The following is a 27,003-nucleotide window of genomic DNA, read 5'->3' as shown; positions in this document are numbered from 1 at the left end:
GCTTGAGACAGTGTGAACACATGTCCCAGTTTGCATGTAATGAGGAGGTCTCTGACCTCCTTGTGACGGCTTCTAGACCCCAGTCCAAACTTGACAGCAGGTTATACATTGATAAAAAAACCTTTTTGTCTTTAATCTCAGTCTCAAACCTTTGCTGTAGAATTTCTCCTTTTCCTGTCTTCAATGATGTTGAGTTATTAAATACTAGTCCAGGAAGGTCCAGTTCAAAATCTCAGTCTCATAGCCAGTTCAATGCAGCCCTGTCTCCTCCCACTCATGCTGTTGGGGCCAGTGAGGGGCAAGGAGGGAACTGACAAGCATCTTTACTCATTGCCTGGAATAGTTACAGAGAGCACACCTCCAGGGCTGGTGGGTCATGGAGGCAGGCCCTGGACTTGTACAATGTGACGTCACTGTCCGTTGCTTCCTGGCCGCAACTGACCAGCAGCCCTGCTCATTGTGCCCCATCACTTAGTGCTTGACTGACTCTCACCCCTCTGATGATTCTCTTTTCCCTTCACTCCCCTAACCTTTTGCTTGTGTTAACAAAGGAGAAGGGATGACCCCTGGGCTGTTGGATCCAAACAAGCCCTGGAGAGGTTGTCTGGTCCCCATTGTTTGGAGACTCTGTTTTTAGCATGGGGCTCCTGCTGCCTCTGGGCCTTTGGTTGCCACTTTGGGGGTGGGGAGAAAAGTCCCTCCCCACATGTGCATGTGCTTGTGGCTGCTTGTGACGGCTGGAAGTCTGAGGGCTGCCTCTTGCTGCCTGAGAGTCTGCATGAGGCTGGCACGGCCCCTTCTCTACCTTTTTCCTAAGGGTCCTGGTTCCGGGGTTGTGGTCGGACTAACATCTCCTGCAAGAATGTAAATGGAAAGTTAGTGGAGGTAGGCAAGTGGCCATGGCAGGTGAGCATCCTATTCCTGGGCATGAACATCTGCAGCGGCTCCCTCATCCACCGCCAGTGGGTCCTTACAGCTGCACACTGCTTACAGAGGTCAGTCAGGGTGGCCAGTGGTCTCAGGGGCTCTGCTTTTTGGCCTGGGAGGCCCTGCTGAATCTGGTGATCCGGCAGCAGGGGCCTGGCTGGGTAGCCCTGTGCTCAGCTTGTGTCTCTTTACCCGTTCCATGTTTGACCTCACTGCTGGTGATCTGCCTCCTACCCATGATCCTGCAGATCCAAGGACCCCTTGTCATACTCCGTGAAGATGGGAGTTCAGAGCCTCTCAGAAAATGGTACCGAACTTCCAGTCATTCGCGTCGTGATTCATGAGGATTTCACTAACCTGTCCCAGGATCTTGCCCTCCTGAAGCTCAGGGACTCTGTCTCCTGGTCCCCACTCATCCAGCCTGTCTGTCTACCTAACCCCAAACTCAAGCCATCTTTTGGATCTCTGTGCTGGATGATCGGGTGGGGAAAAATGGATATTCACGGTAAGTGAAAGCAGGCTGAGGTCCCAAGATACCTGCCTCTTCAGAACATAGCTCCACCAGGGGCTCCTCCATCCCATTCCTTTCTTCACTCCATCAGCAAACATTTCCTGAGCACCTAAATGTGCTGCACACTGTCCTGAACTCTGTTGATGGGAGAATATATACAGCACCCTGGTGTAAAAGACACCCATGATGTCCATGGACCTCAGTTCCCAAAGTTAAGTTACATCCAATGTCAAACTCTCACCTTGCAGCCTGGAGGGAAATTACCTTTGTTACTGGGATTCCCTGTCTGCAGGTGGCACAGGGGCCATGGTCTCAGGGGCTACCTAGACATCGGGTAGCCATTTACACACTTGTTGCCTTGAGCACCAAGACTTCCTGTCCCCTGTTGGTGTCACTGTGAGGTCCTAGAATTGAGGAGCCTTTGTGGGTCCTGCCTTCCAGGGGGTGGCTCCGTCTAGGCTTCAGGATCTTGCCACCTTGGCAGGTAGCAATGGAACAGTGCTCAGCCACTCATGCTCATGAAACCTGAATCCTTGGCTTCCTTCAGTGCCTGGATGTTGTTCTGAGCCCCTCAGGAGACTTTTGCTTAGACTTTTTAATGCGCTTGGGCATTTTCAAAAGTCAGACTGTGGAGTGGGGCCTTTGTGAATCACTCTCCTAGGAAATGGCCCTGTCTCCCACATTATGAATCTGGATAGCTCCAAGATGGAGGTGAGCTGAAGAGATAGTGAGGCAGGATCTCTCTCTCTCTCCAGTGAACCCACAGTCCCCCTACAGCCTTCAGGAGGTGGCTGTCAAGATCATAAATAATGATATCTGCAATCAACAGTACAAGTTCCTCTTCTTGACAGACCAGAAGAAGTTGCTTGGGAGTGACATGATCTGTGCCACCTCATACTTGGGCATGGACACCTGTCAGGTATGCAGTGTCTAGACCTGGGCAAGAAGGTGACTTTTAGGGGTCACGCATTCTTTCCCATGTGGCCCTGGGAGATTAGAAATCGCCTTTCCCTGGGCTCCAGTTTTCCCACTCTGTAAAATAGGGATGAAAATACTTTTCACTCCTCTCCCCAATTATAGTTAATAATGGCAGTACTTACAGGGAACTGCTGGGTGATAGGCTGTGCGTACTTTCATCTGTAATAGTCACTGCCAAATCGTTTTCCAAAGCGATTGTAGTAATCTATATTCTTGCAGCAGTGTTTGAATATTTCATTGCTCTATATCTTTGCCAACTTTTGGTATTGGCCAGACTAAAATGTTCTCCATTCTGAGGAGAAATAGTGCCCTATGGTGGTCGCACGTACAGGTCTAGTTACTAGCGTACTTGTGCATCCTTTCACATGTTTATTCACCGTTCATGATTCCTTTTCTGTGAGTCGCTTGTTCAGATATTTTACACATTTTCTATTGTTTGCTATTTTCTTTTTATTATATCTTTATATTTTGGATACTGATTTTATGTTCATTGTATATATTGCAAATATTTTTTTTTGAAATCATTTTTTATATACTGTCTTTGCTGAACAGCAATTTGGATTTTTTAAAACATTTTTTTGAGGTATAGTGGATTTACAGTGTTGTGTTAGCAATTTAGTTTTTATTTCAGTCAAACGTATATCCATTTTTTTCCCCTTTTGGCTTGTGCTTATTTAAGAAGCCCTTCATTTTTCCTGAGGTTATAAAGACATTTTCCTATGTTTTCTTTTTCCTAAAAGTTTGGAAATTTTGGTTTCTACATTTAGGTCTTGAATCATGTGCATTCATTTCGTAAATAGTGAAAGTTAGAGGTCTATTTTTATTTATTTCTGTGTATGGACTACCAGTTTTCCCAGTGTCATTCAGTGAAAATACCATTTCCTCTACTGGCTGTCACCACTAATCTCATAAATCAAATTTCTGTATACACAGAGGATAATTTCTTGAGTTGGACACCTTAACTTTTTTCATCTTTAATGCAAGTGTTTCTTTTGGTTTTTTAAAATTGAAGTATAGTTGATTTATTGTGTTAGTTTTAGGTTTATAGCATAGTGATTCAGTGTTTTTGCAGATTATATTCTGTTATAGGTTATTACATGATAATGAGTATAATTTCTGTCCTGTACAGTATATGCTTATTGCTTATCTATTTTATATATTGAATAGTAGTTTGTATCTGTTAATCCCATACCCCTAATTTTTTCCTCCCTGCATCCCTTCTCCCTTGGTAACCACAAGATTGTTTTCTGTATCAGTGACTGTGTTTCTGTTTTGTGTATACATTCATTTGTATTCTTTTTTAGATTCCACATATAAGTGATATCATATAGTATTTGTCTTTATATGACTTATTTCACTAAGTGTAATGTTCTCTAGGTTCATCCACATTGCAAGTGGCATTATTTCATTCTTTTTTTATAGACTGAACTATATTCCATTGTGTGTGTGTGGATATCATATCTCCTTAAGCCAATTGTCTGTTGATTGGCACTTGTGTTGCTTCCATGCTGTTAAAGTGCTGCACTCAATATGCCAGCAAATTTGGAAAACTGAGCAGTGGCCACAGGACTGGAAAAGGTCAGTTTTCATTCCAATCCCAAAGAAAGGCAATGCCAAAGAATGTTCAAACTACCACACAATTGCACTCATTTCACATGCTAACAAGGTCATGCTCAAAATCCTCCAAGCTAGGCTTTAACAGTATGTGAACTGAGAACTTCCAGATGTACAAGCTGATTTAGAAAGGGTAGAGGAACCAGAGATCAAATTGTCAACATCTGTTGGATCATGAAAAAGCAAAAGAATTCCAGAAAAACATCTACTTCTGCTTCATTGACTACACTAAAGCCTTTGTGTGGATCACAACAAACTGTGGGGAATTCTTAAAGAGATAGGAATACCAGACAAACTTACCTGCCTCCTGAGAAACCTGTATGGAGGTCAAGAAGCAATAGTTACAACTGAACATGGAACAATAGTCTGGTTCAAAATTGGGAAAGGAGTGTGTCTAAGCTGCATATTGTCACCCTGTCTATTTAACTTATATGCAGAGTACGAAATGCCAGGCTGGATGAAGCATAAGCTGGAATCAACATTGCCAGGAGAAATGTCAGTAACCTGAGGTATGCAGATGTTACCACACTTATGGCAGAAAGCGGAAGAGGAACTAAAGAGCCTCTTGAAGGTCAAAGAGGAGAGTGAAAGTGAAAGTTGTTTAGTTATGTCTGACTCTTTGTGACCCCGTGAACTATACAGTCCATGGAATTTTCTAGGCCAGAATACTGCAGTGGGTAACCTTTCCTTTCTCCAGGGGATCTTCCCAACCCTGTGACTGAACCCAGGTCTTCTGCATTGTAGTCAGATTCTTTACCAGCTGAGCCACAGGGACGTCTAAGAATACTGGGGTGGGTGGCCTATCCCTTCTTTAGCGGATCTTCCTGACTCAGGAATCCAACCAGGGTCTCCTGCATTGAGGTCGGATTCTTTACAAACTGAGCTATCAGGGAAGCCTGGAGAGTGAAAAAGCTGGCTTAAAACTCAACATTCAAAAAACTAAGATCATGGCATCCAGTCACATCGCTTTATGGCTAATAGATGGGGAGACAGTGGAAACAGTGGCAGACTTTATTTTCTCGGGCTCCAAAATCACTGCAGATGGTGACTGCAGCCATGAAATTAAAAGACTCTTGCTCCTTGGAAGAGATGCTATGAGAAACCTAGACAGCATATTAAAAAGCAGAGACATTACTTTGCCGACAAAGGTCCCCCTAGTCAAAGCTGTGGTTTTTCCAGTAGTCATGTACCGATGGGAGAGTTGGATCATAAATAAAGCTGAGTGTGGAAGAATTGATGCTTTTGAGCTGTGGTGTTGGAGAAGACTCTTGAGAGTCCCATGGACTGCAAGGAGATCAAACCAGTCAATCCTAAAAAATATCAACCCTGAAAATTCATTGGAAGGGCTGATGCTGAAACTGAAGTTCCAGTACTGTGGCCACCTGATGTGAAAAGTCAATTCATTGGAAAAGACCCTGATGCTGGGAAAGATACAAGGCAGGAAAAGGGGATGACAGAGGATGAAATAGTTGGGTGGCATCACCAACCCAGTGGACATGAGTTTGAGTAAACTCTCAGAGATAGTGAAGGACAGGCAAGCCTGGTATGCTGCAGTCCATGGGGTCTCAAAGAATCAGATACACCTGAGCAGCTGAACAACAACAAATTAAATCTGTAGATTGCTTTGAGTAGTATGGCCATTTTAATAATATTAATTTTGAAATTCAAGAGCACAGATAATCTTTGCATTTCTTTCAGTCATCTTCAGTTTACTTCATCAGTGTTTTATAGTTCTCAGTGTATAGGTCTTCCACCTCCTTGGTTAAGATTTTTCCTAGGGCTTTTTTACATGATTTTGAACAGGATGGTTTTTTTACTTTCTCTTTCAGATGTTTCACTAGGGTACAAAAATGCAACAAATTTCTGTATATTAATCTTGTATCCTGAAAACTTACTGAATTCATTTATTCTAATAGTTTTGGATGGAAACTAGGGTTCTCAATATAGAGTATCATGTCATCTGCAAATGTGACAATTTAATCTCTCCCCTTTCAATTTGCATATATTTTATTTCTTTTTCTTGTCTGATTGCTATGGATAGGGCTTCCAGTACTATATTAAATAACAGTGACAAAAAAAAAAAAAAAAAACCAGTGACAAGAATGGGCATCCTTGTCTTCTTCCTGAATTCAGGAGGAAGGCTTTCAGCTTTTCACCATTGAATATTATGTTGGCCCTGATTTTGTCATTAATGACCTTTATCATGTTGAGATATGTTTCCTCTATACCCACTTTGATGAGGATTTTTATTATGAATGGATATTGAATTTTATTGATGTATTTCTCAGCATCTACTGAGATGATCATGTGGGTTTTCTTTCATTTTGTTAGTGTGGTGTATCATGTTGATTGATTTGTGTATGTTAAACCATCCTTGTGACCCTGGAGTAAATCCAGTTTGATCATGGTGTATGATCTTTTTAATGTATTGTTGGATTCAGTTTGCTAATATTTTGTTGAGGATTTGTGCATCTATATTCATAAAAGGTGTTGGCCTGTAATTTTCTTTTCTGATCTTTGTCTAGTTTTGATATTAGGGTAATGGTGGCCTCATAGAATGAATTTGGGGGTATCCCCTCTTCTTTAGTTTTTTGGAATAGTTGGAGAAGGATAGGTATAACTTTTTTTTTCTGTGTTTGATAGAATTCCTCAGTGGAGCTGTTCAGACCTGAACCTCCAGGGAAGTCCCTAAAAATAAACTGATTCTTTTTTTTTTTTTTTTGCCTCATGTGGGATCTTAGTTCCAGGACCAGGGATCAAACCCATGCCCCCTCAGTGGAAGCACAGAGTCTTAACCACTGGACAGATCTGAACTTTTGTTTGCAGGCCGTGTTTTTGTTTGTTTGTTTGTTTTACAGAATCTATTTCACTTGTAATGATTATGATTAGTCTATTCAAATTGTCTGTTTCTTTTTGACTCAGTCTTGGCAAGCTATATGTTTCTAGAAATTTGTCCAATTTTTCCCATTTCTTCTGTATTGTCCAATTTGTTGACATTTTAGTGTTTATAGTATTTTCTTATGATTTTTGTACATCTCTGATATTGATTGTTATTTCTTTTCTTTCTTTCTTATTTTGTTTATTTGGGTCCTCTTTTCTTTTTGGTGAGCCTGGCTAAATGTTTATCAATTTTGTTAATCTTTTTTTAAAAAAAAAGCCTGTGGTTTCATCCTTCTTTTCTATTTTTTAAAATCTCTGTTTTACTTATATCATCTCTGGTCTTTATGATTTCCTTCCTTCTGCCAACTTTGGGCTTTCTTTGTTCTTCTTTTTCTAATTCTTTTAGGTGGTAGGTTAGGTTGTTTATTTGAGATTTTTCTTTTTTTTTCCTTGAGGAAGGCCTGTATCACTATCAACTTCTCTCAGAATGGTTTTGTCTTTGATATCATCATTGACTCATTGACTTTTAGTAGCATGTTGTTTAGTCTCTATATATTTGTTTTCCGGTTTTTCTGTAGTTGATTTCTAGTTTCATATTGTTGTGGTCAGAAAGATGCTTGATATAATTTCTATCTTATTAAATTTGTTGAGGCTGGTTTTGTGACCTAGTGTGTGGGATAACCTGGAGAACATTCCATGCTCACTTGAAAAGAGTGTGTATTCTATTTTTTTTTTTTAATGTGGTGTCCTGTAGATATCAAGTACAACTGATCTTTGGTGTCACTTAGGAACTCTGTTGCCTTATTGATTTTCTTTCTGAATGATCTGTCTATTGAGATCAGTAGGGTACTAAAGTCTCCTACTGTTACTGCATTATTGTCAATTTCTCCCTTTATGTCTGTTAGTATTTGCTTTGTATTTAATTGCTCCTGTATTAAGTGTGTGTGTTGACAAGTGTAATATCCTCTTCTTGTATTGACCCCTTTATCATTATATAATGTGCTTTGTCTTTTATTATGGCCTTTGTTTTAGAGTCTGTTTTGTCTCATATGAGTATTGCTACCCCCACCTTCTTGTCATTTCCATTTGCATGAAATATCTTTTTCTGTCCCCTCACTTTCAGTCTGCATATGTCTTTTGCCTTGAAGTGAGTCTCTTGTAAGCAGAGTAATGAAGGGTCTCATTTTGTTTTTTGGTATCCAGTAAGTCACTCTTTGTCTTTTGATCAGAGGATTTAGTCCACTGACATTTAAAGTTTTTATTGGCCGGCATGTACTTATTGCTATTTTAGTCCTTGTTTTCCAGTGTGTTTGTAGTTCTTACTTGTTCCTTTCTTCTTCCTTTTGCTTTTCCAATGTGGCTTGATAGTTTTCTTTAATAGTATGCTTGAGGTCTTTTCTATTTGGTTTTTGTGTACACACAACCTATAATAAGTATGTTTTTGATTTGTGGTTACCATTGAATTTATATATGTTGATCCATAATTATATCTAGTTGCTTTAAAAAGAAGTCATTCAAGTTCAAATACGTTCTAAAAGATCTACTTATTTCTCCCTTCCTCCAGATTTTGTGTTTTTGATGTCATATTTTACATCTTTATGCTTGCCCCTTTACTGTTTATTGTAGTGATAGCTTACGGTGAATGGTGTCAGATTCATGATCTCCGAAGAAGATTTAGCTTCGGGACCAGGGACCAGGCATGATCACTTAAGAGCTTTTGTGTAGCAGAGTTTTATTAAAGTGTAAAAGGGACAGAGAAATTTTCTGACATAGACATCAGAAGGGGAATGGAAAGTGCCCCCCATCCCTAGTTTTAGCAAGGGAATTATATATTTTTTAATTGGTTATTACAATAAATCAAATAATGTCTCAAGGTTGTAAAGATCTTACTAGACCCACTCCCATAAGATACATTTTAAGATAACAGGATTAGTAAGAAGGTTTTCAGGAAGGAGAAACATGTCCTCGAGCAGAATACGTTATTGTTATATAATCCTTACTAAGGAATGTAGAAAAAAAAGTTTGTCCTTTCCTCCTCCTTGAGAGCCCCAGACCCCTTTCTCTTCCTTGGGGACCCTGGACTTTTTAATCAACCTGCCTAGGAATTGACTGTCTCAGTAGTTATAATTGCTTTATAGTTTTTTGTTTGTTTTTTAGTCTATGTTTTGAATTATTTAAGTGATTGTCAATGCTTACTAGTTTGCCTTTCCTATTGGGATTTTCCTTTCCCTATAGATTGATTCTTTTCCATTTAGAAAAGATGCTCAACATTTGTTTTAGAATGGTTTAGTGTAACTGAATTCTTTTAGTGTTGCTTGTCTGAGAAATTTTTTCTCTCTACTTTTGTTCTAAATTATAATCTTGTTGGGTAGAGTATCCTAGGTTTCAAGGCTTTCCCTTTTCATGAATTTGAGTATATTATGCCACTTCCTTCTGGTCTGCAAAGCTTTTGCAGGGAAATCAGCTGATAGCTTTAAGGGGGTTCCCTTGTACATGACTCTGTTTTTCTCTTGCTGCCTTTAGGATTCTCTCTTTAACTTTTGCCATTAAAAATATTTATTTATTTATGGCTGTGTTGGTTATTTGTTACTGTGAGGACTTTCTCTAGTTGCAGCAAGTGGGGGCTAGTAATTGTGATGCAAAGGCTTCTCACTGTGATGACTCCTCTTGTTGCAGAGCGTGGGCTCTAGGGTGGCTCAGTGGTTGTGGTGCACAGGCTTAGTTGCCCCACTACATGAGGAACCTTCCCAGACTAGGGATCCAACCCATGTCCCCAGTGGATTTTTAACCACTGGGCCACCAGGGAAGCCCTGATTTTTGCCATTTTAGCTATAATATGTATTGGTATGGGAATGTTTTGATTCATTTTGTTTGGGACCCTCTGTGCTTTCTGTACCTGGATATGTTTCCTCCTTTAGGCTTAGCAAGTTTTTAGCCATAATTTCTTCAAATACATTTTCTTTTTGTAAAAATTATTTATTTATTTGACTGTGCTGGATCTTTGTTAATGCATGGGCTTTCACTGGTTGCGGCGAGTGGGGGCTATTCTTCTTTGTGGTGTTTGGGCTTCTTATTGTGGTGGCTTCTGTTTTTGTGGAGCATGGGCTCTAGGCACACAGGCTTTAGTAGTTGTGGGGCATGGGTTCAGTAGTTGTGGTTCATGGGCTCAGTTAATCCACGGCATGTGGGATCTTCCTGGACCAGGAATTGAACTCATGTCCTCTGCATTGGCAGGCAGAATCCCAATCACTGGACCACCACAGAAGTTCCTTCAAATACATTTTCAATCCCCTTCTCTCTCTTCTCCTTCTGGAATCCCTATTATGCATACATTGGCACTTTTTATATTATACCCATAGATCTCATATTTTGCTTTATTTATTTATTTATTTTTGGTTTTTCATTTGTCTCTCTGCTGTTCAGATTCGGTGATTTCCATTATTCTATCTTCTAAATCTCTTATGTATTCTTCTTTGTTATTTTGTTGGCTATTCACTGCCTCTAGAGTGCCTTTTATCTCAGAAATTGATTTATCTATTTTTGATTGGGCCTTCTTTGTAGTTCTACTTTCTTGTTAAAATCATCTATACTGATATTCTTTCTTAATTCACTTAGCATTTTTATTACCAACTTAAAAAACATTTATTTATTTGGCTGCACCAGGTCTTAGTTGTAGCACTGGGAATTGTCAATCTTTATTTCAGCATGTGGTATCTTTAGTTGGGGCATGAGAACTCTTAGTTGCAGCACGTGGGGTCTAGTTCCTTGATCAGAAATTGAACCCAGGCCCCTGCATTGGGCCTGCAGAATCTTAGCCACTGGACCACCAAGAAAGTCCCTGTTACCAACTTTTTGAACTCATTGTCTGATAGACTGATTATCTCTGTTTCATTACTTGTTCAGGGGTTTTCTTTTGTTCTTTTGGCTGGGAGTAAGTTTCTTTCTTTTAATTTTACTTAACTTTCTCTGTCTCTGTGAATTTAGGTGGAACACAGTTGTGTGATGTGGTCTCGAAGGGGTGGTGTTTTTGTGTGGAAGTGCCCCTTTGTAGACTGTGTGCCCAGTATCTTTGGTGTGAGGGCTGAATTTGATGTAGACGCCAGCCAAGTCTTTCCGCATGGTGTGCTGGCCACTGTCACCTTGATGGAAGGTGTGGCTGCTGCTAGAGGAGCTAGAGACTGTGCAGGGTGTGAGCCGGGACTTCCTCTCTGCTCCCTCTCAGGGGTGGAGTTTGCTCCCACGTTGCTAGGAAACCCTGAGGTCCAGTTCAAGCTAATTCTGTTCCCTTTAAGTCTGTGTTTTTCTTCTCCCTACACTGGGGCTTTTGCCCCAGAGGAGGGGCGTGCTGAGGTAAATGGGCCTTGTGTGCTTACACAGGTCTGTTGCGCTGCCGGTGTAGGCTTCTGGGGCTCTGCTCACACATAGCCCGAGATTGAGTCTTTGCCCCTGCTTGGTTGTCCCACCTCTGGTGCTGTGTCGTGGTGTGGAGTGGGAGTGGGGATGGTGGTGTTGGTTGCCAGGGTTCAAATAGCTGTACCGCCACCACAGAGACAGCCTGGACAGCCACTGTCCCCACAGTTGGACCCCACCCCAGAACCCTGTGCCGCCTGGGCCTTGCTACACTGACTCTTTTCCCAGGACCCAGCTGCCTTCCATGCTGTGCCAAGCTGTGGCATCACTTGAGTGGGGTTTAAGTTTAAGGCAGTAAGGCAGCAGTCATTAGGCAGGCGTCTCTCTAACTTGTCATTAAGCTGGCACTGGCTCACTCCTCGTGCGTGGCATCTAGGTTTCTCCTGCCTATCTGTCCCAGTGGTTCTCCCAGCAGCCAAGGGGCTTGTTCTCCCAGCAGCCAAGGGGCTTGTTCTCCCAGCAGCCATGTAGGACTCCAGGACTGGGATGGCCAGTCTGCGGCTTGACTTGCTCACTGCTCAAGGTGAGATTTTCCCGTACAGTCTTTCTTCTCCTCTTAGACCCCTTCCAGGGGCACAGGTCCTGACCCGTTGCTTTTTTTCCTGTCACACTTTGTTACATGGGGATCCTTCTTGCAGCCTTGGTTGTCTAGGAGTTCTGCCAGTTCCAGATTTATCTTTTTTAGATTCTTTTCCCATACGGACCATTGCAGAGTATTGAGTAGAGTTCCCTGTGCTGTACAATAGGTCCTCATTAGTTATCTACTGAGAAGTTTGACTTTAAATCAACTTGAGCTTTGTGCTTATTGTGTGGATATATATATTCTGATTTCTAAACTGAGACATTTATATGACAGTGTAATCACAGTGATTATGATTACAATAATCACAGGGAGCAAAACATTCTGATTCTGCCCAGTTTTTACCTAGGATCAAGGAAACACATTTTAAAGGGACAACAGGGGTTCAAATGAAGATGCTTATTGTGTTCAGTGTACCATTTACACTTTTCTCTGTCCTTTGCCCATGTTTTTCTATTAAACTACTTTTCTTTTTATTGATTTGTAAAAACTGTAGCTATTATATGCTGTGGTAATTACTGGCAAGGAACATCATATCTTTTTCAACTTAATTTTAGTGGCTTATAAAAAATGTGTATATACACGCACGTACTTATGGATAGAGAAGATAAAACAAATATGGTTAAACATTAAATCAGTGGGTCTGAGTAAAAATATTATACTCATAATTTTTTTGTAAGTCTTTTTTTATTAATTAATTAATTTAATTTTGGTTCCACTGGGTCTTAGTTGCTGTGCTTGGGCTTCCTCTCGTTGTGGCGAGTAGGAGCTGCTCCTTGTTGTAGTGGTGCGCTGGTTTCTTGCTGCAGTGGCTTCTCTTGTGGATCACAGGCTCTAGGCTTGGGCTTTAATAGTTGTGGTGCACAGGCTTAGTTGCTCCGGACATGTGGAATCTTCCTAGACCAGGGATCAAACTCATGTCCCCGGCATTGGCAGGCGGATTCCTATCTACTGCACCACCAGGGAAGTCCTGTAAGTCTTAAATTACTTGAAAATCAAGTTGTTGTTTTTTTTTTTAACTTTGGAAACAGGAAGTTTTAACCCTTTGTGAAATGCTTTACAATTTTACCCTACTTGTTCATGATTTACCTTCTTTGGGTGTGGATTTGTTCTCATAGAGTTAATTAAAATTTCCATATGTTCACATTTATCATTATTTCCCTTAGTGATTGTAGTTTTTGTGCTGTGCTTAGAAATCTTTCCCACCCTAAGATTTTTAAAATTCTTTACTCATATATGTTCTTAATTATTTTCTTTAAATATTTTAATTTTGATTCATCTGGAAGGGTGAGAGAAGAAACCAGTTATGTCAACAATTTTTATTGAATACTTTTTTTGGGCAATGAATTAGAAATGCCCTCTTTATTATATTATACATTTCCATCTTATTTTGTGTATTTCTGCCCTTTGCAGTCTCATTCCTATGCCACCACCACTGTTTTAAAATTATTATAGCTCTACAATTCCTTTTTGTGTGTGGTAAGGCAAGTCCTCCTTTATTATTTTTATTTTAAAGAATTTACCTGACTGTTCTCCCGTGTTCATTCTAATTGAACAATCTTTGTCTCAAGGTGTTTTCTAATTTCTTCTTTGATTTCATTATTGACTCATTGGTGTTTTAGTAGCATGTTGTATAGTCTCCATATGTTCTTTCCCCCCCCATTTTCTCTTGAACAATCTTAGTATAATATAAAAGGAAAATCATGTAGTGATTTTGGTGGAAATTAATAGTTTGATTTAGGGAAAATAGACCCTATTTTGCTTTATTTCTTTGTGTCCCTAGAGCAAGAGTTTATATAGCTTTCTCCATATAGTTTTTGCCTGCCCACTTCTTAAGTTTATTCCTAGGTGTTTTATGTCACATCTCTATTGTTGAGATTTGAGCAGTATTTTTTTCAGTGTATTTTCTGTTTGTATTATATCAATATATTGATTTTTGTGTGTATTTACTTTGTAATAAGCAAACTTCCTAGGTATAGTGGATTCTCTTTAATTTTGTAGGCCCAGAGACATACCATCTGCAAACAGTGATAAAGTTGTCTCCTACTTTTCAATATTATGCCTCTTATTTCTTTTTCTATTTCTATTTTTTTGCAATGTCAAAAATCATATTCCAGAACAATTCCTCTGTCTCCCATGAGACACTGTGCTATCTTGTTTTAGTTATATGTCTTATAAACAATATAAGGCTCAGTGCCTTATACTTTCCAACACATTTGGGAGGCTTTCCTTTAATCTATTTACCAAGAAGAATGTTTCTTTTTATACCCCTCACTTTATGTATTGGTTTGATTTTTTTTCCACTCCACTTTCTCCCTGTAGTGATTTAAAAGTTGTTGTATCTCAGTGTCATTCTCCTGTTGGTCACCTAATAGTTTCCACACATGTATTTAAATTTAACACCCAGGGTTAATCAATGTCTGCAGCTTCCTCAGCAGAACAAGAACCTTCCTTCCTTTTGACTTGCCCTACTTCCATCCACCAGACTCATTTTGTTGAAAACATCTAGGAGTTCAGCTCACTGAATCCTTTTATTATATCCCAAGAGTTTTTGTTGACTCTCTTGGGCTTTCCAGGTCTATGCCCATATGAGCTATGATTAGTGATGATTTTACTTCTTTCATTTTCATGATTTTTACTTTTTCCATTATTCTGGGTACTGTCCCTGAAAGCAGCCTGGAATTGTGGCTCTGCTTTTTCTTGTTGCTGACCTTCTTGGATGTGCTTTCCACACTTCATTATGAAGCATCTTGCTAACGTGGCATATCATCTGTGGAGGACCGAGCGATTGCTTTCTGTTTCACTGTGGCATTTTATTTCAGGAACGAACGCTAAACTTCATAAAACATGTTTTCTGCAACTATCAAGATGATAACTCTTCCGCATGCTAAGTTGGTTCTGTGAACAGACTCCTCATGTCCGTTTACCCTGACTGCTAGGACCCGCCCTCCCTGGCCATAGTATACTTTGGTTTCATTCATCTGTTGTATTCAGATTTATAATATCCTTTTTTAGGATATGTTTACTTTATTTCTTCATCCAACAGACCACCCTCTACTGGGCCCTGGACCAGACACAGGAGTGTGGTGGTGCACAGCCCAGGAAAGGTACTGGCCCGGGACTAGCTGTCCTGTGAGACACCATACACGCAGTCTTTGCATTGTGCTTTGTTTTCCTCCAGTGAGACTGGGCTGCATTTAAGGTGTGTTGAGAAAGGCACTCCCCTTGTCAAATTATAGAGTCACAACTGTGCTTCACTTAAAAGTACAATCTATGTTCTAGAACATTTGAAATGACATAAATTATCTGCTCCATGAACGCTAGAAAGAAGTTGCCTATAAAACCACATAGATCTGTTCTCATTTGAAGGGGTAGTTCTTGAGCAGTATTTTACATTGTTTTGTCCATGGTTATTGGCTTATGATTTGTATTTTCTTAGAAATTATTCATTTCATCCAGAATTTAAATCCATAAAGAGAAAGTTATAAACAGTCTTCAGATCTTAGAAAGTGTATTTTCCCTAGATCTGATTTTAATCTCTTCTACTTACACCACAAAATATTTGCATTTTCCTCCTCTTTTAGTTTTCCTTGGTAGGACTTAAAAGGTGTTTATCTATTTTGTTGTTTTTTAAGAAAAAGTGATTGATTTTATTTCTCAAGTCTGTGATTTTTTTGCTTTCTAATGTATGACATCTCTTTTTTGCCTTTATTAATTCCATTTTAAGTGTCTTCAGCTGAATGTGCAGTGATAAATAATTGATAATAATTTATTTTCATTCCCTCTTGTTTGATGTTAAAAGTATTTAGACTAAGACTATTCTGTGCGCAATTTTGGCCCACATCCCATGGGCTTTGCAATATATGGTATTCTCTTTCTGCATTCCAATTATAGATTTTAATTCTGGTTTTACTTTAGCATTTTTGAAAGTTAATTTTTTTCCATCTGATGGGGGTGTTTCACATTTTGTTATTGGGTTCTGGCTTTATTTCACTGTGGTAAGAGAATGTCCACATAGGATCTTTCTTTTGCCCTCCAATTTTCTCTCTCTTTTTCTCTGAGTTTTCTTTAACTCTGGATTCCCAGAGTCCAGGCAACCATATCTCTCAGGTAAGGATCCTCATACTGTCATTACTAGCTTAATTATCACTGGCTTGATTTTCCCCTTCATCTTCCATTTTCTCTCCCCACATAAGGCCCCTGCTGAAATGTGTTTAGTAATGTCTTTTAAGATGTTTGTATCTTTGAAAAATGTGTCGCGTGATATATGGGTATTTTAATTTACATAACTGATGTTGTTCTACATACCCCTCCTGTATTTGTTTGTCGAGGAATCTCAATTTGTTAGAGAATCCACATTAGTTTTATTCTTTCAAGTCATTTCCCCCATGTGCCCTATGTCAAATTTTTCTCTCTTCTCTATTTTGGGAGGAGCATAATTTTCAGTTACTTTCAGTTAGTAAATGCCTTGTCCTATTATAAGCCTCAATTTAAAAATCAATTTGATTTAAACTTCACCAAGCCCACTCTGCCTTCCTGGAGTTTTGTTATGGTGGAGTCCAAATTAATTTTTCTCTGTCAGTTTCCCTACCACCTACAACAGAGACCGCCTTTTCCACAGTCATGACACTTTGTGGAGCATGTGCCAAGTTTCCTCACTTGCAGGCATCTGGCTGGCTCTCCATTACCCCAGTGGTCTATTTTTCTGTTTCTATGCTAGTGCCATAGTTTGTACAATTATAGCTTTGAAATATATCTAACTCTGCTTAGATATATCTCCAGTCCCCAGCCTCTCCAGTTTGCTCTTTTTTTTTTCTCAAACTTGTCATAGAATTCATGGCCTTTATCCTTTAATATTCATTCTAGAATCAGATTGTCAATGTCTTGAAAAAGTCCTGGTAGCATTTTATTTGGAATTGCTTGAATGTTAGCGGTCAACGCAAGAACTGACATTGTCACAATATTTTGACTGTTTTACTCTCTAATGAATAGAGATAAAAGATGTTTATAAAATGTGTTTGGAGAACAAAGAATAACATAGTCAATATCCATACCTTCACCACCAAGCCTACAAAAGAGTGCATCACTAGAAACTTTGAGGCTCTCATGTGATGATTTCTGAATATCAAACTGTGAAGGCTCTGGTGCTGCTTTTGGTTTTTTCTGCTAGCTGGCATTTGTTCTTGGTGCCTCAACTTCCCTGTGTGCGGGGTGATGTTTTAAGAGTGATGACATGCTTTTTAGAGTGTTCTTCGTGGGAGTTTGCTGAAGCATGGCTTGAAAAGTGAGGTCCTTCAGACAGAATCTATATTTGCTTCTGCCAGGTACCAGGGCATAAAGAAGGTACCAGGGCAAAACCAAGAACTGCTTTAAATGATGTTCTTGGCTCAATTTTTAAAAATCACCCAGTGTGAATTTGAATTACAAGTTCACATGAGGGCAGGTGTTCCCAGTTTATCCTCACGCAGAAGGTGTGGTCCTTTTTGGCAGGAATAACTTTTTGCAGGAGGTTTCCTCTTGGGCTGCCTGTCTTGAGCAGGCTCTGGGTTTTGCATTTTGTCTTTTGTCCCGATGAAGGAGGCTGTGAAAACCAAAGCTCAGTTTCACTGGGTTTGGCCCATGGCCTTGGGGCAAAAAGTCATCTTCTGGGCTTTGCTGTCAGCTCTCTGGGTTTCAGCCCTCCCTTGTGTTTTGCAATCTGAGGAGTCTATTTTCTTGCCAGATCACCCATGCATTTAAAATGATAATTAAAAAAAAAACTCAAATGTTATCTTCAGCAAGGTGGGATGGGGATCTAGCCTTCCATGCTTCAGGAAGCCAGATGCTCAGAATTGACAGTTTTACATTGTTTTAAATTGCCTCACGTAAGAACAACAATATATCTGTACATTAATGTAGGTCTTCCTTTATCTTATTAAGTATGATTTTGTTATTTTTCCTTACATATCTTATACACTCTTCATTAGATTATGTCTTATAAATCTTGGTTTGCTGCTGCTGCTGTTGCTAAGTTGCTTCAGTAGTGTCCGACTCTGTGTGACCCCATAAACGGTAGCCCACCAGGCTCCTCTGTCCCTGGGATTCTCTAGGCAAGAATATTGGAGTGGGTTGCCATTTCCTTCTCCAATGCATGAAAGTGAAAAGTGAAAGCGAGGTTGCTCAGTCATGTCCGACTCTTAGCGACCCCATGGACTGTAGCCTACCAGGCTCCTCCGTCCATGGGATTCTCCAGGCAAGAATACTGGAGTGGGTTGCCATTTCCTTCTCCAAATCTTGGTTTACATTACATTAAAATATATATGTATACATATAGGGAGGGAGGGAGAGCATGGGCTATTTTTCTGATTTATAAAACTTTTCAACAATACTGAAGAGTGTAAGATAGTTTAAAAAATCATAAACCCATCATCAGCAGAAATAAAAGCTGTTACCTTTTGATGTTTGCTGTTGTAAACATCATTCTTACATTTGCCTCTGCTTTGCATGAAAAGAGAGGGGGCAGATTTACATTTCAAGTAGTTCATTATGCCAGCAGGATGGTAGGAAAGGAGAAAGTCAAGGGTAACACCTTGGAGGCCCACCACAATTTAGAGAGCGGGCAGAGGAGGGGACCGGGGAGTTGTGGTCGGAGGGTTAGCAGGGGAGTGAAGAGAGGCCAGTGTGATCCTGAGCTCAGGCCCCAGAACAGTGCTCCCGTGTCCCAGGGTAGGCTCCGAGCTATGCCTCAGTATCAGGGACAGCATGGGCCTGACACAGCTCGTGTTAGGGACATGGCCTGGGAAGGCGCAAGTTTATCTGTTCGGGACCTGCAAGGAGGCCCTCCTGCTGCCTCTCTTATGCCGCCCTTGCTCCCCTCCACAGAGTAACTCTGGCAATTCTCTGGTCTGCCAAATGAACAACACCTGGATTCAGATGGGGGTGGTGAGCTGGAGCTTTAGCTGCAACCAGCGCCACTTCCCGGGTGTCTACACCAGCACCTCCTACTTCACTGACTGGATGAAGAAGCAGATTGGTGATGTGAGGTTTGTCAGCAGGGCCGGGCCTGCCTGCCTCAGCCCGGTCTTCCTCACTAGCTCCATCCTGCTGGTCTCCTTGGGCTGCCTGTGGCTCCTGTGAGTGATGTTTCCTGAGCCGTCCCTCCCAGAAGCAGCTGCTTCCTCCCCTCTGTCTGTCCTGCGGAGAAGTGGAGACTGGAGGAGCACAGGGCATCAGGGCAAGTCCATGGGGGAGGGTCCCAGAGCCACTGTTCTTTCAATTGTTCAATGAAGATGTTCTTGAACTTTGTGTCACTGAAGTCATCATCTTTTTTTCGTGACTTTGGCCAGAGCCTCCGCACCCCCAAGAGGCCTGGCTGTCTTCTCAAGGGGAGCCTCCCTGATAGCGTTCCTTGTACTTGTGCCTATCCTGTTCCCCTCTCTGGGCTACAGTGTCCTCTTCTACCAATATGAAGCTGGACTCTGTGATTCCCCACTCCCTGCTTAGTAATCCCAGCACTCCAGCAATCCCCAGGTGCCCATGCTGTCCCCTGGGTCTCTGACCAACAGTTTCCCCTCAGTTCCTTACTATGAGGGTTGTCTTCTTCCCAGGAAACTCAAAATGACCAGACCTGCACTTGTGGACTCAGTTCCAGAAGCTGTGGGCCTCTCCCAAGCCCTCACATCACCCTAAGAGTCTACAGAGCTTGACCAGTTCCTCCTCCCTCCCGGGCAGGAATGAGTGATGATGGGGGTCAGGGAGGGGCAAGGCAGAGCGCCTGCTTAGGTGACTGTGGGGGGTGACTGCACCCTAAGCTCCTGAGCTGCCTTAGTGACATCTGTCATACTCTGAAGAGGAAGAACAGGCCCAAGCTAGCCAGACAGAGCGTGCAGAGCCCTACCACCTCTGGGGGAGGTAGCATGGGGGCCCATCAGGCCTGGTGGGCCTCAGGTTCACAGTGGCCAGCTATCCTTGCCCTCGGGCTCCAGGGCATAGTAGGTGTGGTTTGCTGGACTGGAGTACTGAATGGCCAGCCCTATTGTCTGTCCCAAGAAAACAGGCCCTGGCCAAAGTTAAATTGGTCTAATCTGATTTAACTTTCACCTTTTATTGGGCTAGAATTTCCCAACAGCTTTGAACCAAAACTTCTCATATGATTTCCCCAGACTACCTTTAACTGTATTATCCATCTGTCCCTGAGTCATCAGAATGTTCCGCGACTTCCAGCGCACCAAGAAGAGCCCACTGGTTACCATCACCCTTTCACTGCCTGTGGAAACCTCACCTGTGCCATCTTTCTAAGCGGATGGATCTGTAAGGGAAGGGCATTTGCTGAATGGAGGTCGAGGGTGGGGGCTGGGGAACAATGCTTAAAACTATGCACTCTTAAAAAATCGTTATTTAAAACATTTCAATCTGCTTAATTTCAGTACCCTGGGGCAAGGCCCCATTGTAGTTACCAGACTGGAGGGCAGATGGGACCGCTTGGAAATCCCGGATGCCAGCCCCAGGGGTGGGGCCTTCATCTCACTGGGTAGGGATAGAAGTGGGCTGCCAGAGAAGGAGGTGCAGAAACCGGCCGAGGTGAGGTTAAGGGACTCCAGGAAACTGCTTCGTGCTCCCAGGAGGGCAGAGGCGTGGCCAGAAGCCAGGCAGTCCTGAGCAACCTGCAGCAAGCCAGAGGGCGACGGGGACACCATGGCAGGGGGCCACTGGGGGGCGCCCGCGACACCGCGGATGCCCGCGCCCACCACACCACAGAAAGCCGTCGGGGGGCGCCTTCGTGGGGCGGGTCCCGGGAGCGAGAAGACCACCACACCACAGAAAGCCGTCGGGGGGCGCCTTCGTGGGGCGGGTCCCGGGAGCGAGAAGAGCACCGCGGCGCAGTCGCTGTTCCCCGCAGATGCAGATGGAGCTTTGGTGTGAGCCACCGGCCGGCAGGCGCGGCCCCTCACTCCCTGGGACGTCTACCCTGGCCCTGGCCCTTGCCTCCGCCGGGCTCCTGCTGCTGCTGCGGCCCCTGGGTGAGGCCTGCCCCCACCCCTCCCCCCACCCCCTCAGATCTGGCTTCCACTTCTGATTCTCTGTCTCCTTCCACAGGTTGCTTGGGCGCTGGCGACGCGCTGGGGGCACTGTCCACGGATGTCCCCGCCGGCCTGGATGCCCTATGTGCCCCCAGCGCCACCTGTCCCTCGGGCAGACGTCGCTTACCCCGGCAGGTCACTGGTGGTAGCCAGCCGCTCAGTACTGCGCAGTACGCTGCTTCTAAAACCCCGGACAGCGAGTTCGTTCCCCGTGAGTACTGTGGCCTCCATGTGGGAGGAGGTGCCCAAGCAGCCTTGAGGACCTTAAGGGACAGAGAAGAAGCGGCAGGGAGAGTGAGAGGAGACCTTCCTTTCACTAGAGCTTACTGAGCACCTATTAGTGGGACCTCCCGCGCTGTTGAGGTAGGAGGCAAGGAGGCCGGGGGATCCTAGGCTGTGCTGTACATCCTGCCTTCCTGAATGGCCAGTGGGGACGGCGTCTCTCCTTCGGGCCCAGGCCCTGATCCAAGACCCCAGCCAAGGCCTCTGGGGGTCTCCAGCACCGCTTTCAGGGAGCCTTCCCTTGTGTGTTTGGGGGCACACCCATAAGTGTTCTCTAGCAGTGCCTTCCAAGCCGGTTGAGGTAAGACTCACATAAGGAATACTCCTCATCCTGGAACTCATTGCTCAGAATTTCACTGTCGTAGGCAGTCTCACACTGAGGACCCCGCAGCACTCTGCGGTGCCTGCTGCCGTCCCCTCTCTTGTGCTAGCCTTTACAGCTGCTGGTGATGGCCTACTCACATTGATCTCACAATATACTAGTCCATTTGGAACACCTAGGAGTGGGTCTGCTGTGGTGTTAGATACGTGCCTCTTCAGTTGAAAGAATTTTTCCGTAAAATCTTTTCCAAAGTGGCTGCACCCGTTGACCTTCCCTCGAGCAGTGAGTGAGCAGTCTGGGGCTGTGATCCTCACCAACTCCTAGCATCAGGGACATTTAGTTTTGCCTGGCAGGTGGTGGTGAGCAGAACTTCACTGTGATTTAAATCCACGCTCCCCTGAGGACTAATGGGGCTGAAGAGCTGTGTTCATTTACTGTTGGGATTTCATCCTCAGATGTGTGTGCGTTCATGCACAGTGCTTATTTTTCTCTTAGGTCATCTGCCTTTCTCTCACTGAATCATAGGAGGAGGGTCCTAGAGAAGGAAGGAAGGGTCTTCTTGGCTGAAGTAGGGGAACCAGATGGAAACACAGATGAATTTGTGAAGGGCCTAGCCTAGCCAGAGCTGAGGCCTGCTTGACCAGGGCAAAGGAGCCAGTGATGCCCAGACTGGTCAGCCCTGGGGCCTGACCTGTGGGGCCAGAGAGGGATGCCTGAGGGGTGCTGAGGCTCTTCTAAGGCTGGAGACCCCAATCCTCAAGTGAACAACACCATTATTTGATGACCGATGAAGAAAGAGAATCATTGGATGGGTGCAGGCCAGCTAGAGTGGTGGGAGATCAGGCTGAGGAGAGGAGAAGGGAGAGGCACTGTGAGATGCAGCTGGAAGGGTCCACTCTTATCAAGCTCCTTTCACTTTCCTCCTCAGCCTGTGGCTTCTCCTATGAGCGTGACCCCACCCTCAGGGATCCGGAGTCCATGGCTCGGCGGTGGCCGTGGATGGTCAGTGTGCGGGCCAATGGCACACACATCTGTGCAGGAACCCTCATTGCCTCCGAGTGGGTGCTGACTGCGGCCCACTGCATGACCCAGTGAGTCGGGGTCTAGACAGACGGGTGGAAAGTCATGTGGAGCCACCGGGGGCCTCAGTCATTCTGCCAGCTGGCCCATCAGTGGCAGAATCCCATAATCCCAGCCTCACTCCAGCTCCTAGCAGGGTAGAACTGAATCCTGTAGATTCCTTCCTAGGAACTGGAGGCTTGCTCCCCTCATCTGATCCCCTAGTCCTGTGCAGTCATTCCATAGATAGGAAACGAAGACTTGCAAACCACTGTCTAGGCTCCTTCCTCCTGTGCACAGAAAGAAGATTCTAATTCTTCTGTTCCATACTCTTTGTTTCACTTATTCCTTCCTTCATTTAACCAGTAGCCTTGACAGTCTTTGAAGCCAGGTCCTCTGGTAGCTCAGACGGTAAAGCGTCTGCCTACAATACGGGAGACCCGGATTCGAGCCCTGGGTTGGGAAGATCCCCTGGAGAAGGAAATGACAACCCACTCCAGTATTCTTGCCTGGAAAATCCCATGGACTGAGGATCCTAGTAGGTTACAGTCCATGGGGTCGCAAAGAGTCGGACATGACTGAGCGACTTCACTTTCACTTTCCTGGCCTGGGCACTGGTAGCAGAAGAGGGCTGCAGCACTCCTCTCAGGTTGCTGGGGAAGACAGACAAGAGTATAGCTGCTCACAGTCTGGTCAGTGTGGAGACAAGAGAGCAGGCGTGCCCGTGTTCTGGAGCCAGGGGGCGACCCGAGGGTCACATCTGGCCGTGAGGGCTGGCCAGAGGAGAAGAGATTTCCACGCCTAAGGGCCACACTGAGAAAGAAAGCTAGAGGGAGGGTTGGATGATTGCACAAGATCTCTGTCACTTCTGGGATCCAGCATGGGTCACTGGACAGAGTCTAGAGTTTAGAACCAGAGAAAACTGGGTCCACATCCCAGCTCTGCCACTTGCTAGCTGTGTAGCCTTGAGTCGGTCGCTTGAGTCTCAGTTTCCCTCTGCATAAACTGAAGGGTTGTTGTCAGGACTGACCACACAGTGTGTGTGTGCTCAGGGCCCCATTCACATCCGCCCTGAGGAGTGGGCTTGGGGACTCGAAGCAGGTGGGTGGCTTGCCTGGATTTGCTCAGAGTATAACAGTGCGGTGGAGTTTAGGGAGGTGCAGGCTGGTGTGGGGTTCCTGGGACTAACGGAGGACTCCCCTTGTCCTTCCTCTAGGAGTGACATTACCTTTTCAGTACGGGTGGGGAGTCCATGGATTGACCAGGTGACGAAGACTACCATCGACACCCTGGTGGAAGAGGTCATCGTGCACAGCCGTTATCGAGCCCATCGGTACTGGTCCTGGATTGGCCGGGCCAACGACATTGCCCTCCTCAACCTTGAGCGGCCACTGCAGTACAGCAAGTATGTCTGGCCCATCTGCCTGCCTGGCTTGGACTACTCGCTGAAGGACTACTCCCTCTGCACCGTGATGGGCTGGGGAGCCCCCAGGGTTGATGGTGAGTCGGCACCTTCCTACTCGCAGCAGGGCGGAATGTGTGGGAGAGAACCTGGGTGCAGGCCAGGGTCTACCATGGACAGGAATTTCTGAGACACCTTCCCCAGGGAGCCCACCACCCCACTCCTGTCAGACTCTTCTCTTTTTCCCTTTGAGGGTTTCAGCAGTGAATGTATCTAGGGGACCCAGATTGCCCTTGAAACCCTCAGGCCCAGGTCAGGGTATGTAAACAGGCCTTCCTTGAAGGCATAGTGGGCACAGAGTGATATCTTGCTGTCTGCACACAACCCCAGGGTATCCATGTTTTGAAGCAGAACAGGCAAGGTGAGAGGAGAAGGGGTCTATGTCTGTAACAGGCTCCCCAGAAGATCCATGTGTCTGGCTAAGGGCAGTCTGGACCCGGAAGCTGGGAGTCACCGTGGGTTCCCTCCTGTCTCCCCCACTACCCCAGCACTGGCCCTCCATCCCTTATCATCCCAGTTTAGGAGCCCAACAAGCAGGAGTGCTGTCCCAGGGCCATCCAAGGGCCCATTTCCTTAGGAGCCCAGGAATGTCCGTCCTCTTCAGGGAACCCCTGTCCCTTTCCCACAAGAGAAGTGTTCTTCCCTGTGGTCTCTCGGAGCCAGCATGCCTGAAAGCACCCAGGATCTCCAGCCCGGGTAGGGTGGCTTTTTGTCATCCCTGCTGTGGCCTGTCTGGTGAATAGTTGGGAATGGTTGGAAGCCACCTGTCCCCTGGAAGCTCAGACTTATGGACAGACACACACTTATGAGAGTGGGGAGGGGAGTGAGGTGTGCCTGGGACCACAGAGGCGAGTCTGGGGAAGCTCAGGGGAGGAAGAGGCCTTTGGGGAAAGCTTGAAGAAAAGGCAGGATTCGGACCTCAGACAGACTTGGTAGGCTTTGGGGATAGACAGAATGCAAAGCCAAGATGCAGAGATCAGAATGGACTTGATGGATTGGACTCTGCCAGATGTGAGATCAGGTCCAGCAAGGTCAAATCCTGGGTAAACTGCTCCAGGGTCTCTGTATCAAGTAGCCTTTGGGAAGCGTCAGCTGGAGTGGTAGGTGGGCTAACCCTGGAGAGATCTCCAGGGCTGCTGTGTGGCAAGGAGACAAGGCTAGAGGAGTGGCAAGGAACAAAGGGAGGATGGACATGAGGCCAGTGGCTGCGGGCGGGAGCTAAACAGCCAAGCCTGAATGGGGGCCCCTGTCCCACAGGTGAATGGCCCCAATTTCGAACCATCCAGGAGAAGGAAGTCACCATCCTGAACAGCACAGAGTGTGACAGCCTCTACCGCAGCTTCTCCAAAATCCCCTCTCTGATTCAGATCATCAACTCCCAGATGATTTGTGCAAAGGACGTCGACAGGCAAAAATTCTGCTACGTGAGCATCTCTCGCCCTTGCTCATTCGCCTCCAAGGGCACCTGGCCAGAATTGGGGTGAGGGGCACAGCAGAGGCAGGACCTGTGGGGAGGAGAGAGGGGCCAGGGATGAGCAGGGGTGAGTGAGGAGGAAGATGAAGGAGGGGAAATTTGACAGGGAATAGAGATTGGGGGGAATGAGATGAGAGTTGGGGAGGGAGAGATGGGGAGTGGGGATGGAGGTTGGAGATGAGGGAGGAGGATGGGAAGGGCGGGAAGATGGAAGGTGGATATTAAAGAGATGGAGGATGGAGAGAGAGGAAAGGTGGAGTCTTTTAAGGAAGGTCTCCTGGGTCAGGACTTTGAAGGAACCTCTCAGCTATGAGACACTTGGAGACTGCGCAGAAGGTTTGGTGAGGGCACCCTGCTTGTTCCTGAGCTGGATCAAGTCTCCTTTGGACCACATGTGGCCTCCCTTTTGTTCCCCACCCCTCCCTACAGGAGATAAGTGCTGAGCCCTTGGCCTGTCCTGTGCAGAATATATGGCACCTGGTGGGAGTGGTGAGCTGGGGCCCAGGCTGCAAGAAGGACGAGGCTCCGCCTATCTACGTCCACATATCCTCCTACCAACAGTGGATCTGGGACCGCATCAACAGGCAGACTCTGCCAGCCCCATCCCGGGCCCTGCTCCTGGCACTGCTAATGCTCCTCAGCTTCCTTGCTGCCCTCTGACACTCGTGCTTTCCCTGGGTGTGCCCTCCCTTGCCCAGACCCCTCCTCACCCTCTTGTCTAGAATGCTGCAGGTGCAGTTCTCAGCCCTCACAGGCAGGGCAGAGACTAGATGTTCAATTAAACCATTCTCTTCCCCATGCCTCCTCCTTCCTGGGCCTGCTGCAGTGGGAGATGAGAGAACAGGGGTGGATAGGTGGCTCCAGGCAGTTCATATTGCAAAGGGCAGAGCCTCAGCTCCATCCAAAGGCTCAGGGTGGCTCCCGCAGAAGGTGGAGGGAATGTATGGGGATGATACTGGGGTCAGATGATTTAGGGCTTAGAATGTACTGCCCAGGCTGATGCTGGGGCTGCCAGGACCCAACGTGAGGCTGGGCCTAAGGGTGCAGCTCTGGACCGTGGAGGTGAGTGTGTTCTCCTTGACTTTGGCCCATCTTCTGGCCTGTGGTTGGAACATACTCTGTCATCGCCCTGAAGCACTGTAGTAAACTTTGACCTTCCAACCCTGTCCCCTGCCTGGACTTGGGGCAGATGCCCACTGGCATCAGACATTATCCCCACGATCAGCAGATATGCCTGTCCTTAAATGGCTAGCGGAGACCCAGGTCAGAGGTCAGGGAGACAGCTGGTGGGGGAGATATGGCCCGGGCCTGGACTTACCCCAGGCATTACCAGTTGCTTCTCTGACTTATAGTGGCCCCTGCTCCCCTGGGCCTCTGCTGCCCAGCCAACAGAAGGGCTCTGGCTTGTATTGGTAGAACGGTCTTTGCCAAAACCGTATGTATGA

At 45.1% G+C, this 27,003-nt stretch overlaps 2 protein-coding genes across 6 annotated transcripts; both read left to right on the top strand.

Moving 5' to 3' along the window:
* Positions 1–894: 894 nt before the first annotated feature.
* On the top strand, positions 895–19,184 carry LOC122424337 (serine protease 46-like). Of its 2 annotated transcripts, XM_043442072.1 has the most exons (4): positions 895–995; positions 1,176–1,432; positions 2,194–2,357; positions 18,762–19,184. In XM_043442072.1, the coding sequence occupies exons 1-4, from the start codon at positions 928–930 to the stop codon at positions 19,014–19,016; spliced, it is 744 nt and encodes a 247-aa protein (XP_043298007.1). In that variant the 5' UTR covers positions 895–927; the 3' UTR covers positions 19,017–19,184. The 2 variants fall into 2 exon arrangements, 1 of the variants encoding a protein (XP_043298007.1); XR_006264382.1 differs by lacking the exons at positions 895–995; positions 1,176–1,432; positions 2,194–2,357 and adding an exon at positions 12,815–12,872 and having other exon boundaries at positions 18,762–18,892.
* LOC122424336 (probable threonine protease PRSS50) lies at positions 11,655–26,358 on the top strand. 4 transcript variants are annotated; one of them, XM_043442070.1, is made up of 8 exons: positions 19,049–20,189; positions 20,306–20,679; positions 20,735–20,899; positions 20,976–21,170; positions 22,492–22,654; positions 23,839–24,122; positions 25,342–25,564; positions 25,988–26,125. In XM_043442070.1, exons 2-8 carry the CDS (start codon positions 20,574–20,576, stop codon positions 25,992–25,994), a joined length of 1,143 nt encoding a protein of 380 aa, XP_043298005.1. In that variant the 5' UTR covers positions 19,049–20,189; positions 20,306–20,573; the 3' UTR covers positions 25,995–26,125. The 4 variants fall into 4 exon arrangements, with proteins under 4 accessions (XP_043298006.1, XP_043298005.1, XP_043298002.1 ...); XM_043442067.1 differs by having other exon boundaries at positions 19,314–20,189; positions 25,342–25,508; positions 25,988–26,358; XM_043442069.1 differs by lacking the exon at positions 19,049–20,189 and having other exon boundaries at positions 20,217–20,679; positions 25,342–25,508; positions 25,988–26,358.
* Positions 26,359–27,003: the final 645 nt, after the last annotated feature.

Source organism: Cervus canadensis, chromosome 22 (assembly GCF_019320065.1).
Source record: "Cervus canadensis isolate Bull #8, Minnesota chromosome 22, ASM1932006v1, whole genome shotgun sequence".
NCBI classification, from domain to species: domain Eukaryota; kingdom Metazoa; phylum Chordata; class Mammalia; order Artiodactyla; family Cervidae; genus Cervus; species Cervus canadensis.
Note: the sequence above shows the minus strand (reverse complement) of the source record. Positions and strands in the feature narration are given on the sequence as shown.

What these genes read in the sequence shown, in the direction of transcription:
- LOC122424337 (XM_043442072.1), top strand. Translation starts at nt 928, where the DNA reads ATGAACATCTGCAGCGGCTCCCTCATCCACCGCCAGTGGGTCCTTACA. An exon ending in GGGAAAAATGGATATTCACG is followed by an intron (nt 1,433 to 2,193) that starts GTAAGTGAAAGC and finishes CTCTCTCTCCAG; the next exon opens with TGAACCCACAGTCCCCCTAC. An exon ending in TGGGCATGGACACCTGTCAG is followed by an intron (nt 2,358 to 18,761) that starts GTATGCAGTGTC and finishes TCCCCTCCACAG; the next exon opens with AGTAACTCTGGCAATTCTCT.
- LOC122424336 (XM_043442067.1), top strand. Translation starts at nt 20,574, where the DNA reads ATGGCAGGGGGCCACTGGGGGGCGCCCGCGACACCGCGGATGCCCGCG. An exon ending in TGGGGCGGGTCCCGGGAGCG is followed by an intron (nt 20,680 to 20,734) that starts AGAAGACCACCA and finishes TGGGGCGGGTCC; the next exon opens with CGGGAGCGAGAAGAGCACCG. An exon ending in GCTGCTGCTGCGGCCCCTGG is followed by an intron (nt 20,900 to 20,975) that starts GTGAGGCCTGCC and finishes CTCCTTCCACAG; the next exon opens with GTTGCTTGGGCGCTGGCGAC.